Raw genomic sequence first — 22,500 nt, 5'->3', positions numbered from 1 at the left:
TCATTATAATATTATTGACTATATTCCCTATACTTTTCATCCCTGTGACTTATTTACTTTATAACTGGAAGTTTGTACCTCTTAATCCCATCTCTTCACTTCTCTTCCTTCTGGCAACCACCAATCTATTATTTTTAATGTGATTTAACTGTTTCCAGTATTTTATAATTATGAAAAAAGTTAACTAGAAGCTTTTGCCCACAGAAATTTTCCACATTTTTAGTCATTTTTTTCCTCAGAACAGATCGCATTAAAGTTTCTGATTTCAAATAAAAATATAAGGTTTACTAACAAATTACTCTCCGAAGGGATGCTATGAACTCACCTTGGCCCAGCAATGAGTTAGAGGGCTTGTCTCATCATACTTTCACTTGTACTGATTATTAGCAAGGAAATAAAATGCTTGATTTGCTTGATTAAAACAGCATTTCTAATTCTTTATTTAATTTGTAGATATTCTTTGGTTAGATTGCTACATGCATAAAAACCATGGTCTTTTGTGAACTGCTATCTGATTGTTAAGTTATCTAATTATTGGTCTACTTACCTTAATTATGTATATGTGATATATTTATATATTTTTTAAAGAGAAAAGAAAAAATTTACAAAAAACTATAGAAACTATAAAACTACATATTTTTCTTTTCCTTATAAAAATTTCTTTCCAATTCAAAAGTCTGATAAATATTCAATTGTATTTTCAAACATTTTTTTAAACTGACTAATCTTTCTGAAATTTACTTGGATATTTATTGTAGTTACAGCTGTGCATTGATCTTCTACCAAATTATTGAACCAGCTGACTTAACACCCCTGCATGCAAAATTCTTCCATCTTTCTTGCCAAGCTCCTTTTTAAAGGTATTAAATTATTATAACTTAGAAGGTACACTTCTAGGCTGTCAATACTCTTTTACTGATTTGCCTGTCAGTGACAAGTCCCAGGAAGTTCAAATTATGTCAAATTAAATAACCACATTATTGAGTTCAAATAAATATTTAATTTTCTAACAATTTATAGTACAATGCGACTTCACATTTCTGCTTAAATTCTGAGGCACACAAGATACTTTTGTGATTTCCTCTGTAAGTGAAAGAGAAAACCCAAATATCTCACTAGGCGTATTAACTCAATGTTATTTATACAACCCACTGTACTGTACTGTTTTTACATTATATACAAAGATAAAAATAGTAGCCAAAAGTGTGCATTAGCTTAATTAGGTTAACAAGATTAATAACAAAAGTTGTCACAGGCTTTAGATGAAGAAAATATTATTTTACTTTATTTAAAGTGACCTTGCAAGTAAATCTTGAACTAAAAAAAACAAAACAAAACAAAACAAAAAAATCAGACAAGCAATGAGGTGGATAATGCAATAGAGACTACACCATTGAAAAAAATAACTTTAAAATACGGGTTATAAAACCTCTTTAAACACAACAATCAGAAACATCCATATGAAACTGCTGCTCGAATATTTATTAAGTAGAGCATGCAAATATTAAGGTTTTAGCTTTAAGAAGTTGTAAGTTGTTTAAAATTATTATGAAAATAATATACCAACCATCTCTGGCGCTACCCACCATGAAAGCAGAAAAGAATAAAAAAGACATTAAGAAAATATTAGAAATGGCAAAAACAAAAACAGAAGCAAAAATACCACAGCTTAACATTATTTAACACATCACTAAATCATTCCAATACAGTGTCTCTCAAAGTTAGTTCCTACAAAAATCTGCAAATGTAGGTTTATTTTTAAAAATCTATAGAAATTTTTTCAGTCTTGTGAAAATTTAAAAAAACATTAATAGAAAAGTACTCTTTGTGATTTGCATAATGCTTGAGAACAAACACCACCACATCAGTGCCCATGTTTGTGTTTGTTCTTATAAAAGCATTAATCCTAAGGAGCACAAACCTAATTGGTAAAACTAACAAAAAAGGAAGGGATTGATTTCATATGAAATAGATATTCTTGCTAAGTAATCATGCACTGTTTGAGTGAAAGTATTTCATAGTATTTGAAATATAGAAAAGAGGTAGAGAAATTGTACCACCAAACAGGATACATGCTGAAATCAATAGAAGTTTGACATCGGTGGTTTTGGTTTCGGCCAAATAACATCACCCATCGTGTTGAAGTTCTTAATTTGAATTTTATTAGGTATTGTAATTTTGCTTTCATTTAATTTATAATTTTTGAATTAACAGTTGTACAGGAGCTGTAAGGTTAAGTTATTTATAACTTTTTTGGTAAATATTTAAGAAGTGTTACAATTTAAGTCAATATAAAGGATTTAAAATAATTTTTTCATGTAAAAGAAAATTATCAATCACCCAGCTTGAGAAATGCTGTTTGAACATATTCTTTGAAAATCTCAAGGCGTATGTCAAATAATCCAACTGTTAAGATGCAGGCATTATTATATCTAGAACAATAAGGAAATTCACAGAATACCTAGAAAAGAAGACAACTACTTCACAGCTGTAGTCCAAAACGAGTGGAAGGATATTTATATTATCTTTCTAGGAAGGGGTGTTTCACCAGTATTAGAAGATCAGAATCCACTATTAATTGTTTTGTCCAGGAAATGAAGCACAGAGAACGAATCACCTAATAAACGGGAATGACTCCTTCTCTTCGCTGCCTCTTCTCAATCAGCTTCCTATAATTGGTCTTTGCCTACATTCTACCATATAAATAGTCTTTTAGATAAAAAATAAGATATATTAACTTCACCAAAATGTAAAGGGCAAATATAAAGAGAAGATTTTTTTTTCTGGTGCTTTTAAGACCATTTATTAATCACGGCCCACTGTAAAAAGAAACCAGTATCTTCAAACTTCCAGTATAATTGAGAATTGAAAAATAAAAGAGGGAGAGAGAAGTGAAAACCCACCTGAACTAAATTACTAAAGAAGGTGTCACTGGGTGCCTGCTTTTCCAAAAAGAGTCCAGAAGTTAGGAACCACAGCTACCAGGCCTCTCTTAAAAGAGACTGATTTTCCTCTCACAAAGATGTTCCTTCATCTACCCATTCACAATTTGAACTTCATAACTGGTAAAACTGAGATGAAATCTTGTAAACCTAGTGAAATTACCTTGTAATTTTTGGATTTCAAAGTAAGGAACCATTAGAATCCGTGTAATTTTGTATAAAAAAAGAACCAACTTATTGCCATGGTAAATCACACTACTAAAAACAAAACAAAACAAAATAAGACCCATCCTTAGCACGCGTAGGAGTATTTTTAGGACTAAATGTATATGAATATTTTAAAGCAATTGTTTCAAGTAGGTTTTTATAGTGATAATAATTCAAGGAAAGGGTAGTTTTGGTGTGTCCAAATTTCTTTGTGTCCATTTTTTGTGTCCCATATTAAAAAGAAATAAACCATTTATAGGCCAATCTGTTAAAATAGTCACCTGCATTTCATCCAATTTTGATTGAATATCTGGAGGAAAATCCCCTGCTCCACAGTTAAATGGGTCAAAAGGTTCTGCTCCAAACAGGTCCCGTTCTGAAAGGAGGAAAATAATTTAGTAAATGAAATGACAAGAAGTGAGTTGGGGTGAGTTAGGTTTCCAAGGCAAGATTATATAAAGAACTACTCATATGGCCAAATGAGCTCCTATCCAAGCACACTTTATGCTGGGCTTTCCTGAGCTTAGACCAACAAAGAAGCAAAGACCCATTTTATGACAATATTAAAAACTGTCTGGTTTCAAGGAATTATTATCCAGAGAGATTTCTGTGTCTTTAATTAAGACTTCTCAATATCAAATCCACCAAATATTTGAAATTACCATATTACAATACCTGCATTTTTACTGAAGCAGTTTAAATTTACCACAATGAATGTATTACTTATTGAGACTTCTCTATTCCCTTTACTGATGCCTTTGTAACACAACAGATCATGAAGCAATATGAGGGACTGAGGTAGATTGGTAAATAGTTTTACTCATAGCTCATTATACCTTAATCTCACATTTATTTAGAGAAAATTTAAGGCACATTGTCTCATGTACTATGAAATTATATCACCTTCCTAAATAAACACAATAGGACAGGTTCTTTAAAAATGTCTCCTATCCCAGAAACAAATTTCTTTTTAAAAATAGAAATAATGGAATATCAAAAAGGTCTCTGTAACATATATTCTAAAGTACATACTTTTTTAACCACTAAAAAGGATCAAAGTTAAAATTGGTAAAACTATGGCCTATTATTTAAAAATTTAAAAATTATGAAATTTCTTTCTTCTGAATCAATTCCAATGCAGCCTTAATGCACACAATTTTTTAAAATTATATAGGTGCATGGGAATTTATAATATATTAAGAAAAACTATATCCTCAAAATTCCATGCTATATAAGAAGTAATATTTATGTTCCTTGAGTTCTACCATATCATGTAAATTAATCTGTGACCCTCATTATGAAAGACTCTTGCTTTTCCAGTTATAACTGTTTTTTTCAAATTCACGTATTAAATAAGTAAAAAATTTTTATAAGTTCCTGGTGCTGATAAGTATTGTACAACTAAGAGGGACACATACTTTATCATCCAATAAAGACACTTTTAAGAGTAAAAGGAATGCTACCAACAGTTACAGCAGGACAAAAGGTATAAACCAGAACTGTCCTAAACAAATGGGAATTTATTGTCACCTTATATATGAATATTATATATATGATATAATATATATAGGTATTATATATGGGTATGGGTGTTATTATTACTGTTGTTATTTTCCTCAGTCTGATGTAGCTTAGGCAATAAATCAGAACTTGGAGAACAAAGGAACTTTTCTTTGGAGGAGTGCCCTGGTTACCACCATACCACAAGCCTGTCCAACAATGCTTTACACATGATAGATGTTTGTGAAAAGAAATGAATTAATGAGGGCGCCTGGGTGGCTCAGTCATTAAGCGTCTGCCTTCGGCTCAGGTCATGATCCCGGGGTCCTGGCATCCAGCCCCGCATCGGGCTCCCTGCTCCGCGGGAAGCCTGCTTCTCCCTCTCCCACTCCCCCTGCTTGTGTTCCTGCTCTCGCTCTCTCTCTTTCTGTCAAATAAATAAATAAAATCTTAAAAAAAAAAAGAAATGAATTAATGAAAAGGAAGAAGAGCTGATCAAGAGGAATAGAGATTTTCATTACAGGCTTATCTCATTTTATTGTGCTTTGCTTTACAGTGCTTCACAGATACTGTGGTTTTTTACAAATTAAAAAGATTTGTGGCAACTCTGTATCAAGTAAGTCTGTCTGTACCATTTTTCCAATAGCATTTGCTATAAAGATAGATAGACATGGTATGGGGTATCTAGAATTCTATCTATCTATCTATCTATCTATCTATCTATCTATCATCATCATCTATCTTTCATTGTATTTACTAAACTTTGGCACTCAGGATCATTAGATATTAAAAAATGTAGCAAGGTGTTAACTTCAGTTTCTCATTAAAAAATTCCTTAAAACTATCTGAGCACCTTTGCCTAGATTTTCTAAAAGCGTATCAAATTTATCAATGTCTAAAACGGAATGCATTTTCACCTTTTCTACCTCTAGTTTTCCCTGTTAACAACATTCAGTCTAAAATCCTGAGTCATAATTGATTATGAACTCTCAATCACCATCCTGATAGATTATTCTTTCTAAATATTTTCAAATCTATTCACTCTTCTCAATTTCTATTTTGACTTTGATTAAAATCCTCTTTTGTAGATATATAGCTAATTTATATTTCAAATTCCAGCTTGTAACCCAAGTCTAGCATATATGCTATACAAATACCCATTGGACTAAATAAATGAATGAGTAAACCAGTGGTTAAGTCCAAGGAATTAAAAAACAGTAAAGGAAGAGATGTGGGATACTCATAGACAAAAAAAATGCCCCATTATGTATCAGGATATTGGCAACATTTGCTAAAAACACACTGTGGCATATATATTATAGATTATTTCCTGAAAAAATATTTTGCATTGGTACAAAATATATTCAGAGGAATTTAAATATATATTTCAATTTATGTAAAAGTACTGATATATTTTTGTAAAATGATTTTTAAAGTTTCTAATGTTATTACTTTGCATTTACAAATTAATTCTCTAAAATTTATTGAATATCTAACATGTGTAATATATTTTGATAAGTTCCATAGGGGGAAACAAATAAATTAAAGGCCCTGACATACTTTAAGCCCAAGCTAAAACTTAAGAGTTATATTGAAAATGTCTTAATGTGAACCAGAGAGGATGCAATAAAGCACAGTATGTAAAACTCTCTTTTCTTCAGTTTCCTTTGGACATAATGACTGAGCATGGCCATTGGGAACTACTCTTTAAGTTTCTGTGACAGGGCACAGATCAAAATATAATCACGACATTGAAAATGAGCATCTGTTGGATGCTTTCCAATTCATCAGTAAGAGACTCTTATGTTCCTTCCAAATGTATAGAAGGTAAATCAGAAAAGCGATGCATGTATAGTATTTTAGATATCAAGAGAGAACACTTATATAAGATTAATAAATAAATGAATCATGGAATTCATATATTTATGTATTTCTTTAAGAATATTCCTATACTCTATGGTAACAAAAAATGTACACTGAGCTCTACTAAACATGTCAAAAATATTAAAATAATTACCACCAAGTTGTTTTTAACCATTAAAACATTAAAAGTATAACCCCAAGTACAATAAAATATAATTAAATGCTTTGTATTGATATAAATAACCCTATACCAAAAATATCATTTTTCATAAAATAGTTTCAAATGCAATAGTGATGTCTTTAGTAGTATACTCTGAATTATAAAGTTAAATATGATTAGCTAATTCGGCACAAGTAGACATAATTCTTTGGTAATTCACACTTTTAGTGAACTTAAGATATGTAATTTTCCATAAAGTGTCAATTAAACATTTAAAATCTACACAAATATAGCAAAGAATATTGGTTTAGAAGGCTTACTAATCTCAGTAGATCTACTAGGTATTGGAGGTGGCTGTGTGCCGTTGCGAGCAGGCATCGAAGCTGGGTGTGATATTGGAGAAAATGGTATCATATCAAAGATGTCAGTGGAGGGTGACTTAGGTGTCACACTGCCCGCCTGCAATGAAAATAATGTGAATTAAGGCAGTATTTCAGGTAGACACATTATAATGCTAAATATTTCATATGCATAGAGAACATAGATAAACAACAACAAATTCAGTTGAATCATATGAACTTGCCATTTTCTAGATCAAATGTTGGCAATTCCATATGATTTAACCAGGTACCAAATATTCATTGGAAAGAAAGCAACAGAAAATTTCTGCAACAATGACCTTAAAGATGATGGCAAAAATGGTGACAATACTATTCTAGATAGATATAAAAGATATTAGATATTTTTGTATATCTAGAAACAATTGCCATTTGTATCAGAGAACTGAAAATATTAGAAACTGTATAAAAACATGATTTCAGTGTTATATTTTCCGTAAGTTGGAAACAGAAATAACTGAACATAAGTAATGCACCTTCTTAAATATGACCATTCAAATGCAATTGATAGCAACTTAAAAAAATTTCGAAGAGTGTAAGTTAATTCGTATTTATAACTACAATGACAGTCAACTATTATACTCACTGCAGTGCCTTTTATTCCTGGGTAAGAGTTCATTAAGTTTTCTATGATAATAGCTACCTTGCAAAATAAATTAATAATCACTAAATATACTACCAAAATCATTAAATTATCTGGGTCAGTGTGGGTCAAGATGTAAGAACGAAACTATCGGGGGCGCCTGGGTGGCTCAGTTGTTTAAGCGTCTGCCTTCTGCTCAGGTCATGATCCCAGGGTCCTGGGATCGAGCCCCGCATCGGGCTCCCTGCTCGGCAGGAAGCCTGCTTCTCCCACTCCCACTCCCCCTGCTTGTGTTCCTGTTCTCGCTGTCTCTCTGTCAAATAAATAAACAAAAATCTTTATTAAAAAAAAAAGAATGAAACAATCATCACTTTCTCATTCAGGGGGAAAAAAAACACACATACAGGCACACACAATCTAGAAAAGAAAGAGAATTCCCATTTTGGTGAGGAACAGTAAGCCAGGGGGAGGGAAAGGAGAAAGGGCTAGGAGCAGAAAAGTACTGAATACTGAATCAGAGTGGAGAAAGGAGTCTTCAAGGCCCTCCTAAGATGGCCTTGACAGAGGCATTATAAAAAAGGCCATGGTTAAGGGCCTCCAGAAAGAAGGCCTCCAAATATAGGCACCAGGGCTAGGAATGCAGATATGCTATGCGGAAGAGCACAGCTGGCCTAGGGGTTGAGGGGCTGAGTCCTTGACTGCAACTCCTCCATACTGTGCACTGTACCTGGTGCGGGGAGGGCAGTTTCCCCCCGGGGGGGCTTGCCAGGTGAAGCTTTTGTAATTGCCCATGATAGAGCCTGACAGGATTGGCCCTGGCGCGGGACTTCTCAACTACAGGTCACACTTCAGGGATTTTTAAGCACTAACAGGATTTTGAGGCAGCCAACACAAATTGGCTTTTGATAACCTCACAGTGAAAGGTAATAACCAAAATGATAGTTAGGAGAACCCACAAATTTGAAGGAAGTTTTTAAGCTGAGTCACCTCTTTGCACATTTCTCAAAGCTGAGGGGAAAATAAGGCAGGGTGAAGTGAGAGATTTAAGTTGAGGGAAGGGTTCAGTGTGGAAGCAAAATCCCTGATGGTCTGAGTTATATAATTTACCACTCTATTAACATGTATATACAGTTATATAATTACTGTTTCCCCTATTGCTCTCCATAGTGATCTATCTGCAGATATGTATACATGCATGCCTGTATACACATGATTTTAAATTCTATTTTATAGTCTACGCAGTTTACTGTATAATTTTGTGATTGATGGCCACCTTCTACTTAATTTTAAGTGAGAACTGTAAGTTCCTTGTGCACAAAATTTTTCTAAACTTTATCTAAAAGAAGTATTTTCTAAAAGCTATATAACACATCAAAATACTAGACATATAATAAAATGTCAATGTATATTTATTGCCTAATTTATACTAGAGCAACTTTTAAACTTAAACTATAAACTGATAAGAATGTTTATAGTGAGTGAAACATGATTTTATGTGGAAGTTGTCCTTGGTATCATCTGGTTTATAACATAAATGAAAGTACTCTATATTATTATATGGCTTATATTAGCCCAAAAATCTTAACCAGATGCCTCAAAACAAACTGAGGACCAAAATAAGCTAACTTATAAGTGCTCTAGTATTTTATGATAGTGCTAATACTATGCCTTCTACTTACTCTGAGAATGTATACTTATACAGATGAAGAATGTATGTAATATGAAAATAATCAAGTTTTTAAATACTCCACTTAAGAGGTATTTTCACTTCCAAAATGGCAAGGCTTGGATATCTATAAATAGTTGCAGTATCTAAAGTTAAAGACTCTAACACTAACCACCCCAGGTTTCCTTTGGGTCATCAGTAATGTAGATTTGGTCAACTGGCATTTGTTGCTCGGGTCACACAGATCTTTTGATATATTGAAATCAATTGCTTGCAGGTAATGTTAAGAGACTGCACATTAAAATCTGGAGCTTTTCTTGAGAAATTACGAAATCTAGAAAGTGGGCCCACAGACTTGCATGAAAATAACTGGTAGTAACTGTTGTGCCTTTTAAGTTGGGTATATGCTCTCCAATTCATCACCACCACCACACATCCATTACATATTTATGTCACAGCCTGGGCTCTGCTGATGTCTGAGTTTGTGATTCCTAACCAAAAATGATTCAGGTCAATGAATCATGGAACACTACATCAAAAACTAATGATGTAATGTATGGTGATTAACATAACAATAAAATAATTTAAAAAAAAAGAAATGATTCAAGTCAAGGAATTAATTATTACATCTGTTAAATATTTTGAGTGGTGTTTCTAAATTTAGGCGGTCAGGAGCTAGTCATTTTTTAAGCTGCCATTTTTAACTGGTTGAGGATATTTATTTTTTAAGAAATTAAATACATAGAAGAGCTTGGTATTTTTGTGTCTTCTGTCAGTATTTTGACAGATGACTAAAAACCAAAATTTCTGGACTCTCCTACATTCATGGCACCACGGTTTAGTCCTTTATGCTCATAATTCCAAGTGCTCTGGTCTTTATGAAGGTGCACAAGACGTGATCCCGTTCTAAGGGAACAAGGAGTTCTATGTTCAACCATTACATGTTAATTACACAGACATTGTTAGGTTCTTAAGGCCTATTAATAATGAGTGCCCAGGGGCACCTGGGTGTCTTACTTGTTAAGCATCCGACTCTTAATTTCAGCTCAGGTCATGATCTCAGGGTTGTGAGATCGAGCCCTGCACCAGGCTCCATGCCGGGCCTGGAGCCTACTTGGGATTCTCTCTCTCCCTCTGCCCCTCTCTCTCTTAAAAAAAAAAAAAAAAAAAAAAAAAAACAGGAAAAAAAAAACAACGAATGCCCATATTTGAGATTCATTGTCATGGTTTTGTAGCTTGCTCTTTGAGGAAGTAGTGGCTTGGGACATTCAGGCCATGGTGAGTATTTCAGCCTTAGTCTTTTCTAAATATGACAACAATGATGAAGTGTTATAAAAGGGTTTGAATTCTCAGTAAATGTCAAATACACTCAAACAACAATAAACAAATTGCATTAAACAGTTCTTTGGTAATATCTACAGAAATATTAGAATGATACCAATTTTATTTTATGCTGTTAATTGTTTTGGTAATATAAATATCCAAATACCCTTTTAAAATGTAAAACACACAACTTTAAGATTAAAATATGATTTATCATAATTATTTAAAAAACTCTACTTAGAATTAAATTTACAAAGTAAATTACTTAAATTATTTAAATTTATATTTGAAATACGATGTCTAACTTTTTCTAGTTGAAAAACTGGTAGATTACAAATAAAACTAGATGACGAAATACAATGGTGATGCAAAACATTCTGGCAAATCTTTCTATGCTGCCATGCTGATTCACATTCTCAAAGCTCACTATCACGTTACATTTACGACATCACTTTTTAACCAGTAAGTTTTAAAAGTAATAACTTCCAGTTTAGAATTTATAGCATCATGAATGCATTTTTTCAGATTTCTAGATTCACAGTTTGGTTATATTGGTCTCTTACTTGTAAGACCTATTATCTTATTTGTTCTTCCAAGAATGCCACAAGTTAAATGGATAGGATTGTCTGCATATCCAAAGAGGAAAACTGCAACACGAAATTAAATGATTTGATCAGGTACTCATGGTCAGAATTGGAACAGAATATATTTTTCTTCCCATTAGACAGAGTTTACTTCTTCAGGATCGTCTTTTTTGCAAGTAACAATTATGAAAATGAAGCCGTGAACCGGTAATCATTTTTTGTAGGCAGCAAATGTTCTTGAATCAATGTCATGTTTAAAATTTATGCCTTTGTTTAAAGATTCACATTTGGCTTGTTGTGTAACTGAGAGTTTTCACAATCTGCTCTTGCCCATCTTGATTTCAGTAACAGTCGAGAAAACACTAGAGGAAGATAAATAGGCACTTTTGTTTACCCACAATGAAATACACATTTTAGGTTATAATTGTCCTATCAAGTCTAATCAGCGGCCACACAGTTGATTATGTAAAGGTAGAATTTTATCCAGTAACAAACACTTGGTTTAATTGAAAGGGAGACATTTATTTTACTCAGCAATAGAAAGTCCAGTACTTCTAAGGACTACAATTTTATTCATTTAACTTCCTGGCATAGTCTGATTTGGTTAAAAGCATCTATAGCCAGAAAAGTAAAATGTAAGCATCCAGATACAAGAATCAAGAGGAACAATCTGATTTAACTTGCTATGCCCACATCTTATAATGGAACAATCTTCTGGGGGCATTCATGAGGCTAGGAGGGCAGAATAAACCCCCCCCCCTTTTTTTCTGATATAAATACAGGCAGCACTGCCATGTGAATGTAATAAATGGAAATCAGATTGTTCCTAGATAATTAGTACCAAATGGTGGAAACCCAATCTCTAATCTATTGCCAAACCACTAGAACACAGCAAAAAGCAAACAGCACAGTCAAGTAACGGAAATTTCTCAGGGTATCTAAATGACTGTATAAAATAAGGACCCAATTTCTAAACCAATGAAAAGATTTCCACAATTTCAGTGTGATACAGAGGTATATAATATGGGTGCTATCAAAGGCTATTTCATTTGCCTTAGAAAAGGAATCTATGATTGAACAACAGAGTGGTATTTAGGAGACATGTAAGCATTCTGTTTGTTAAGAATAAATTAAAAAATAGTATGTCAATTATCCATGAGAAAATTAAAAATAAGTGTGGTCCTTCACTCATCATGCATATGAGGAATTGGTTTTAAGTCAAAACAGGTTTGGATATATATTGAACATATACATTGGTTTGTAGTTAGACATGTCTTTTAATTTTAATACTGAGCAAAAAATAAGTCTCTATTTTGTTTTCCTTAGCTAGAACTAAACTACTCTAGAACCTCACACTGGGCAAATTTATACTGGGTGTATTAACTAAAACAATAAACAACAGTCTAAATGGTGACAGAAAAAGAGCAAACTTTTTTCATTCAAGTACTATAATCATGAGCCCAGACCTCCTCCTTCAATTCCAGATTTGCATATCCAGCCACCTAATAAGCATCTCTAGGTGGCTGTCCAGTAGGCAGAACTAACATGAGCAAAAGTGAAATATTAAAGCTTTGTCATGCACCTTCACCAAGTCATGTCTATTTTGAAAAATGGCATCACCAACCCGATGCTCAGGATAAAACCCTAAGGGACAATTCTGACCCCTCATTTATTCTACAGGCCCAACCAATCCATCAGTAAATCCTGCAAGCTCTACTTCCAAAATGTATCGTTAGGGACGCCTGGGTGGCTCAGTCAGTTAAGCATCTGACTTTGGCTTGGGCCATGATCTCAGGGGCTTGGGATGGAGCCCCACAACTAGCTCTGTGCTCAGCCGGGAGTCTGCTTCTTCCTCTCCCTCTGCCTCTCCCCCATTTGTGCTTGCTCTCTCTCTTTTCCAATGTTTAAAAAAAAATGTATCAAGTTATATGCACCGTCTGAAATGACAGAATTCCAGACCAATTTACTCTTCTATCTTTCCTAAGCTACTGAAATAGTCTCCTAGACAGTTTTGGGGACCTCATTTTGGCCTCTTTATAGACCGTGGGGCATACATCAGTCAGATGATCCCCAAATCCCCAAATCCCCTGTTTAAAACCTACGAGTAACTTCTCAGTGCAATTAAAAAAGAAAAAAAAATAACCAAAAAAACCCTCTACAGGTCCCTATAAAATCTAGCCCCTCTCTCTCCAGTGTCATCTCCAACTTTTTTTGGCTCTTGGTCACTATGCTCTAGGCACAAAGGTCTTACCAACTGTTTCCAGCCCTTTGCATTGACCAACTGTAGGTCTCAATTCAAATGCTACCTTTGCAGAAAGAGCTTCCCTGATCACTATCTTTAAGAGTCCCCATCAATTCTCTCCTATTCTGCTGTATGTTATTTTGTTCATAGCATATATCAGACCTGAATTTTTAAATTTATTTATTCATTTACCTATGGGATGATTACCCATCTCCCTCTCCGTTCCCCACAACAGCTGAAATTCATAGACTGCTAAAACCCAACAGCCTAGAATATCATATGACCATATTTGATATTCAATAAATATTTCACAAGCTACCATAACAGATCACAACTGTATCTAATGTGTGGAGTTGGAAAATGTGAGAAAATAAAAATCAAAGTGATATGCACTGTAATACATAAGACATGTCACTAAGATACTATTTCAGAAAAGGAGTGATGACTTGGTAGGACTGGGAAAAATAAAAACAAAACTACAATTTACACAGTGAAACCTTGAAAGGACATTTTAGAATTGCTATAGAATTTCATTAAAAGTTTGAACCAAAATTACTTAGTTTGCATTCTCAAAACAAATCAGAATGACCAATTCACAATGATGTATATAACACATATGTGGATGGCCGGCCACCATCTAAGAAATAGCAACCTTTCCATAGGGTGCCTTTGGGGAGTGCAGAGAAATGGATCTATGTTCTCACCCACATGGTGAGTCCTTAAAGTATCAAAGGTTCTCAGTCCGGAACATTCTACTCAACAGGGCCTCACATTTTTCATTTATGACTTAATATAGAATAAAAGATCAGCATCTCAAAAGTTGAAATTTCTTATGAGGAGATCTGATTTCTCTGAACCACTGTTCTGTGTTACAGAAATTCAACTATAACTTTGGACCTCTTGCTAGTAAAAATAGCTTGCGATCTTTTAATTAGCTAATCAAAAATGTTTCTTATTTTTCTGATGCTTCCCATATTTGACTTTATCTGCTATTTCATCACACAACTGATAAGAACAGCATCCAAACCAGCGATTTGAATTATTTTCATTTTCTACATTACTTTTAATTTCACAATCCCTCCATAATTCCATTCCTACTTTTGTTCTCTTCTCTCCCTCTTTCCAAAGAGACTACTTGAAAGCTAGGATCGGAGATAAATCTTTTCTTTTACTTTGACTAACACTTGCTTGATGTGGATTATATTGTGTTCCACTAGCAAATCCTGATATTTCAGGAAACTGTTGTTTTATATGCCTATTTTTATGAACCAAATTATAGTGTTAAATCATTTACAGAGAACCATTTCTGAATTAGACTGTTTTATATGGCAGAAGAGTTACTTCTGTGTGTCTTCAGAAAATTTGGTTCCCAAAAGGATCAAGACGCATCTTGGGCTGGTCATTGGAGACGAGTCATCTGTCTTGGGGCTTCCTCTCACCATAACACACTGAAAGCTTGGGGAGAACCTGATGCCAAATTAATTTTTCATACCAAACCCACCTATATTGCAATTCTGATGTGCATAGCGGGATTCATAATTCACTTCAGCACTTCTTCAATTCATGCATTAATTGTTGCCTCTAATCCCTTAAACAAACCTCTGAGAACTTTAGCAATTTTGGAGCATTCTATCCTTCAGTCCTCTGAGAGCAAAGGAAACGAACAAAGAAAGAAAAGCTATGGAGTCTCATTTCAGAATTACAAGCCCAACAGGCATTTACTGTGCATTAACTTTGCTACACATGGTGGCACTCTGTGAGGCACTTTGTATCCTGGTTCTGTCCTATTAAACTGGTGGTCAAATTTCATAAGAAAGTTCTAACTTAACAGAAATTTGCTTTACTATAGACCCACTGCAAGCTATTAAACAAGTTACCTATACTTTAAATTTATATTTTAATTATTTACAATTTTGTTTTCAAAATTCAATTTTAATAGTTTGAATCATTAAAAAATCTTCAACAGAGTGGATATTTATAAGCATGGCAATATTTCATACTAAATAACTGTAGATAATTTGATTCAGTTCATTTTTAATATCAGAAAATTGGGAGATAATTTTAAGAAATGTGAAATAAATATAGCACTTAGTGTTATATTAATTTATTCCACAGCTACATAACTAAAATCGAAAATGAAAGGCAAAAGTATTTGTTCATGATCTCTTCAAAAACTTTTTAAAACATCAGATATCTTTTAGCAACTCAAAAATGTTGAGTCTCCTTCCTTAAAAAATAAAATAATTTCTATTTTTTATCTTAAAGAAGATGTACATCCTCCAGTATATGAGCAATTTCAAAAATCATATAAGCCTTTAGAAACTGAAAAATTATAAGACAAGTAATTTTTGAAGTTAAAATAAAGAAATAATACTAAGAGGGCGCCTGGGTGGCTCAGTCGTTAAGCGTCTGCCTTCGGCTCAGGTCATGATCCCAAGGTCCTGGGATCGAGTCCCACATCGGGCTCCCTCCTCGGGGGGAAGCCTGCTTCTCCCTCTCCCCCTCCTGCTGCTTGTGTTCCTGCTCTCGCTATCTCTGTCTCTGTCAAATAAATAAATAAAATCTTTAAAAAAAAAAAAAAGAAATAATACTAAGATATTACTATGACAAAAGAATATAATTGCAAAGTTATAATCTGAGTTATTTGCATAATGATCAATGAAGCAATAAATTTTCTACACATATGTATTAGGTTCAAAAAAGTGGTTTAAAGAAAATGATTTCCTTTTTAATTAAGCCTTTTAGTTATAATCTCTGAAGCATTCTATTGAGACACATTCAGTACTGAGATGAACACAATGCTTATAATAATTATTAAATGACAACTTCTGGAGAGCTAATCCTTTTTAATACTGCCTATTTGAATAATTTTATTGTTTTTTATATAACAGACTCTACCAGTGAGACCTGCTGAATAATGAACATACAGACTGCCTGTGCTTCATTTACATGCCAACTGTCATGCTCACTGAAACTAAGGCACGTGTCATCTCTTCATTCCTCCTGATCCTTGCCATTTCTGAAGCTGACTTGGTGACCATTCCAGATCACCAATGCACATGCATAACCCCCAACCTGACCCACCTTCTTCTTAGTTACCCCAGTGCCAGTCCAGGGCAATGCCTGCTTTCAGGAGATAAAAGAGGGGAGGGCTGTTTCATCATTCATCAACATGCCCCAGAACTTCTTGCTCCTCCCAAATCTACCTTGCCCCTCAACACGGTATCTTAGTTCTTCATCTAGAGACAGAGCTTTGGGTTTACATCCAAAATGGTAATGGGTCTTTACTAAAGTAAAGCTGTTATTTACGTACAAGGAATTACAGAAACAACATTTTATTAAGACTGCTTGAGGGGCGCGTGGGTGGCTCAGTTGGTTAAGTGACTGCCTTCAGCTCAGGTCATGATCCTGGAGTCCCGGGATCAAGTCCCGTATCGGGCTCCCTGCTCAGCAGGGAGTCTGCTTCTCCCTCTGACCCTCCCCCCTCTCATGCTCTCTCTCTCTATCTCATTCTCTCTCTCAAATAAATAAATAAAATCTAAAAAAAAAAAGACTGCTTGAAAATGTAACTTCCCTTCATTTATGTTTATACTCCTAGTTTGTTTCACAGGATGGCTTATAGTAAGACTTTCAAAAAGACCAAGAAGGGTGTTACTTCATTTTGGGACCAAAGTTTAAAGATGAGTTTGAGGGATGCCTGGGTGGCTCAGTTGGTTAAGGGTCTGCCTTCGGCTCAGGTCATGATCCCAGGGTCCTGGGATCGAGTCCCGCATTGGGCTCCTTGCTCCGCGGGGAGCCTGCTTCTTTTGCCTGTCGCTCCCCCTGCTTGTGCTCTCTCTGACAAATAAATAAATAAAATCTTAAAAAAAAAAAAAGGAGTTTGAGCTGATGCCCTGTTCTTTGGGACTAGGGAGGAAAGAAAAATAAATACCATGATCTTGATGAGAAGCAAACAGTGATGGTAGTGAAGAGAAAAAAACAAAACAGGAAGGATATTTTAATAAAGCCAGCCTCACTATCCATAACAAAGGTACATGGGAACATATGAACCTCACTCACAACCTCTCTTATCTTGGCCATATTAGCCCCAATATCATACACTATTTGCCAAGCAATGGAAATGCCAACCTGCTTCAGTGAGAAAGATGGGAAACTGTGAGTTTAAAATAAAGTTTTTTGACCCATTTCCAGGGCACAACAAATTTGAAACCCTAGGGCGCCTGGGTGGCTCAGCTGGTTAAGCAACTGCCTTCGGCTCAGGTCATGATCCTAGAGTCCCGGGATCGAGTCCCACATCGGGCTCCCTGCTCAGCAGGGAGTCTGCTTCTCCCTCTCCCGCTTCCCACTCTTGTGCTCTCTCTCTCTCTCAAATAAATAAATAAAATCTTAAAAATAAAAAAATTTGAAACCCTAAATGCAATTTCTTATAGGAGCATTATTTATGGTTATGAACTGCTGAAATATTCTAGAACTAGATAGCCATATACATACATATATATATATATGACCTAAGCGAATTCACCCTTGGAGTACTGACCTTCATTATAGATATTGGACTGTTAACAAGACTGACTTTGGTTTCTTACATTGCATAGCAAGCAATCTATCTATATCTATCTATCTATCTATCTATCTATCTATCTATCTATCTATCTAATCTATCTACCTATCATCTATCTATCCATCTATCCATCTCTCTCTCTCTCTCTCTCTATATATATATAATTTTCATTGAGTTAGCCTAGAGATTGAACCAACATGGACTTGTAAATAAAAATTAGAAACAAAACTTCTTTTTAAAAGTTTGCAAATGCCATAATCATGTTTCAGTTTTATTAAATATTTTTAAAATGAAAATAAAATATATACTTTACTGGAGAATATCAGTAGCACAGATGATTTAAGAAGAAAAAAAGTTTTCTAAATATATTTTGCCAGAAAAAATATTGTCTTAAATTCCATCTTCCTCCTCCAAAAGATTCCCTTAGCCAAAATCATGAAAGAATGGCATCATATATGGTATTGGGAAAAGGATTTCAAATCTATGATAAACCAAAAGTAAATAATTTAACTCTAAATATCTGAGAGTTGTCTGCAGAAACTACCACTCATTTTGGTGTCTGAAATTAAATTGTGTCACTCCCAGTGGAAACCCTTGCTATGTAATGTAAGAAACCAAAGTCAGTCTTGTTAACAGTCCATTTTCTATAATGAAGGTCAGTAGTCCAGGGGTGGATTGGTTTAGGTCATTAAATCTAACCTCAGTAAATAGTAATCAGTAAGAGTGAAAGAAAGAATATGTCACAAAGAGAAAAAGAACATACTGAGGCATGGTTTATTCTGCAAAACACGAGGGAAAAGAGCAACATGGAAAAACAACTCTTGTCTGTGCTACCTACGTAATTTTAATTTTTTAATTAGCATCTTTCTCCTCTACCCATGTTTTAAATTACTGATCCCAGAGTATTATAAACATCACAGAGCTGATGATCCAGAGATGCTCTATCACCAGGAAGTCTTGTTTTTAAGGAAAACATGCACATAGTCTATATACTTACTGGAGATGTTGATACTTGGGTTATTCTTAACTGGCTTTCCAAATCTTGTACTTTGTTTTTAAGTTCCATATTTTCGGTTTCTAAGTCTTGAATCTAAAAAGCAATGATTATTGAATAACCTTCAGAAATTTATTCTTGGAAAATATTGGCCATCATATTGGCTACATTAATGAATAGGATTTTATATTATTTAAAATTTTAATGTACTCTTGTGCACAGGGGAGAAAATTATTTGATGAAGGTTGGGGATTATCAGGAAATTCTAGATCATTGGAAAGACCTTTTATTAGATTTAAAATATGTTTTTACACGTGTGCAAATTCCATGTTTCTAATACCTCATCTCTGTGTTTTCTGGTTGCACTGTGCAGTCTGTTACCCATAATCTTGGAGTATAACCGCAAGACAGTGAAACTTGCTTATGATGACTTTGAAGACAGTGGAGAAAGGGTGTAATTTAATTACAAAGGAATCTGATCTGCATGGGAAACCACTTACCCAGCATCTGCTGCTTCTGCTGCTCTGATCCCCATGAGAAGCATCAGGAAGTGAAGCAAAGTCACATGAGAACACTAAGTTCTTGTGGGAATTCAATATAAAATGGTTAAAAACTGTGCAGGGGATCAGGAATGAAAAATTATAGGAACACAGTGAAAGCAGTTCCAATCAGTGTGGGGGAAATTTAATGGCAGGCCTTCGAAATTTGTTTGAGGATATGCAAGTTTCCCTGTACTTACATCACATAAACGTGAAACAAAAAGTTTAGTTTACTCACTCTTTTCTGTAATCCTGCAATCTGTTTCCTTGTTTCAACATCTTTTCCTCCAGATTCTAGAAATTTCCTGTATGCCAGGTCAAATGCTTGGCCAATTGTTAAAGTTATTTCTTCAGCCTTTGTAAAAACCAAAGATTTGATATGTCAGACTGTTCTTTGAATCAAGAAAAACACTCACATGAGGTACTTCAAAGGGGAAATGGCTGCAGGTAGAGATGTGGTCAATGAATCAAGTCGTCTATGCTAACATAATAATTCAATGCCTATCCATGCACAAAATTAAAAAAACAAAAGCTTTGGTAATTAAATGAGTAGCTATTGAAGTTGGAAGCAAGAGTTCTATCCACCTTCTCATCTATTTCATCATAGCATTTTTTCCTAGTTTGTTTTCCTTCTTTCCTCAAATATTTGGGGCCTATTAAATGAAAGCACATTGCCAACTTCAGTTCTCTTGTTGCTTTACTACTTATTTCCTCTTCCTAATGAGGAGGGCTGGTTAAACCGGGCAGGTAACTCGAATGAGGCTGACTGGGTGGTGTGGAAAACTTGAGCTATGCCCTCTCAAAGTGGAATAATCAGTTCCAGTTAATTGTTGGCTTGTGGAAATGAACAATTCCAACCCAGAGTTGTCAGATTTTAAATATGGGAGATGAGGTCAGAAATCTGAATTTTTATATGAAAACTCCCAATTGTAAGTGATAGTAAACCATATTACTATAAAACACAGTGCCTATTGAACAAAATATATCTGTTATATATCTCAAAAACAATGCCACAAATGTCCTAAGTCTACCAGTTCATTCCTTCCTCATTCATATCTTGACTGGGATCAGTGTCTTGCACAATGAAAACACTAAAAAAAAATTTATTTTATTAACATTTTATTAAAAAGATCAGTAAAGGCATTAATTGATTTAATCCATCAGAAATATGTCATATTTATTATAAGATTTCCAGATGACATAAAAACTGGTGGTAATATTAAATCTTGAAAATGCCATGCTTTAATTTACTGCAAATCCTAAAGCTTTGTGATATGCTATGAAAAATCTAAATTGCAAATATGCTTTACTAATAACACATTTTTTTTAATGTTTCAAGCTTTTATTTAAATTCTAGTTAATTAACATAGAGTGTAATATTGGTTTCAGGAATGGAATTTAGTGATTCATCACTTACATACAACACCCAGTGCTCATCACAAGTGCCCTCCTTAATCCCCATCACCCATCTAGCTCAACCCCCGCCTACCTCCCCTCCAGCAACCAATCTAGTTAAGAGTCTCTTTTATGAATAACACGGATTTAATTAAGACATTGTCATTTTTGTAGTTCACTATTTGTTTAAAAAAGGCTTTTAGTATAAAAAAAATTAGTTTAACCCAGTTAACTAAAAAATACAAAATATATTCCTAAAATTATATATAAGTACTATCTGTCTCACAAAAAAGGGGAAAAAAGAAGCTACATTAAGGAATATTACAGAAATGAAAATGCCAGATACCAAACTATGTGTGCTCAATGATTCCAACTAATGAAAAAGTACACATATAAAAAAATTAGTTGCATTGGTTGTTGTGATCACATATAATATTAAAACATAGTAAATGTGGTTATAATAGATTGTGGGACTATCATTTTTTAAATCTCTAACTTCAAAACTTAAGGTAATGTGTTAGTATTTGTTTTACAATAATAAAGACATATTTGTAAATTATGGTTGTTTTTTCTACCTTCTTTTTTATGGGTTCAGTGTGTCCTCCTCCTAAGACAGTATGTTACCCTAAAATACTCAAGGTGTACATTACAGAGAATTGTTTCAATGGTAGCAAGTTTGATTTATCATTAATAATGTTTGACTTCATTATAATTGTTTACAGTAATAACTTTTAAAAATCATATTCTTTATGATAAGACATATCTTTCATGATTAAGACATCTTTTTATTAAAACAGCATTTAACTCCCCAGAAAATATTTTGCATACATTACCTCACTTGATTCTCATAATTAATCTATGAGAATAATCCCACAATACAAATGCAGCTTCAACTCTGTGAGATCTCCATTTGTGAGTGGAGAAACTGGATTCAAATCCAAAATATCTGACTCTACAAGCCCTCACACATTTTTATAAACAATAAAACATACAGATTATATTTGCACAATCAGATGTGCTTTGATAAATGTATATACCTATATAAGCACCATTGTCATTAAAGATATAGGATATTTCTATCATCCTAGAAAGTTCTCCCATGCCTACTTACAGTCAAATCACATATCTTATGGTTAACCATTGCTAGAATTCCATCACCATAAATCAGTTTTGTCTGTCCTTGTATCCATAAAAATGAACCATATAGTATATATATATTCTTTTCTGTCTGGCTTCTTTTGGAGTTTCTCAGATGTTGTAATGTATCATTTGTTTTATTGCTGATTAGTGTCCCATCTAATGAATATACCAGATTGATTTATCTATTTGCCTATTAAGGAACACTTGCATTGTTTTCAATTCTTGGTTATAAATAAAACTGTTACATTCTTCTAAAATCTTTTTGTGGACATCTGTTTTCAAAAATCTGGATAAATATCTTCCATGGAAATGCTAAATCAGAGAATAGCTCTATTTTAACATTACAAGAAACTGCCGGGGGCGGAGCAAGATGGCGGAGGAGTAGGAGACCTGGATTTCGTCT

General features: G+C 34.0%; 1 protein-coding gene across 5 annotated transcripts in view; it reads right to left on the bottom strand.

The window, feature by feature from the left end:
* The window catches only part of GULP1 (GULP PTB domain containing engulfment adaptor 1), a 109,523-nt gene that overhangs the window by 3,061 nt on the left and 83,962 nt on the right, over positions 1-22,500 (bottom strand). For 4 of the 5 annotated variants that reach the window (XM_021703073.1, XM_044913358.1, XM_044913359.1 and 1 more), the window contains 4 exons: positions 19,801-19,917; positions 19,027-19,119; positions 6,993-7,131; positions 3,431-3,525 (listed from right to left, as the gene is read on the bottom strand). In XM_021703073.1, the coding sequence (XP_021558748.1) occupies positions 3,431-3,525; positions 6,993-7,131; positions 19,027-19,119; positions 19,801-19,917 (444 nt within the window). Of the gene's footprint in view, positions 1-1,567; positions 1,579-3,430; positions 3,526-6,992; positions 7,132-19,026; positions 19,120-19,800; positions 19,918-22,500 lie in introns of all 5 variants that reach the window. The other variant, XM_021703074.1, reaches the window with a different exon arrangement.

The sequence above is a fragment of the Neomonachus schauinslandi genome, chromosome 3 (assembly GCF_002201575.2).
Source record: "Neomonachus schauinslandi chromosome 3, ASM220157v2, whole genome shotgun sequence".
Taxonomy (NCBI): Eukaryota; Metazoa; Chordata; class Mammalia; order Carnivora; family Phocidae; genus Neomonachus; species Neomonachus schauinslandi.
This window is presented reverse-complemented; position numbering and strand designations above follow the sequence as displayed.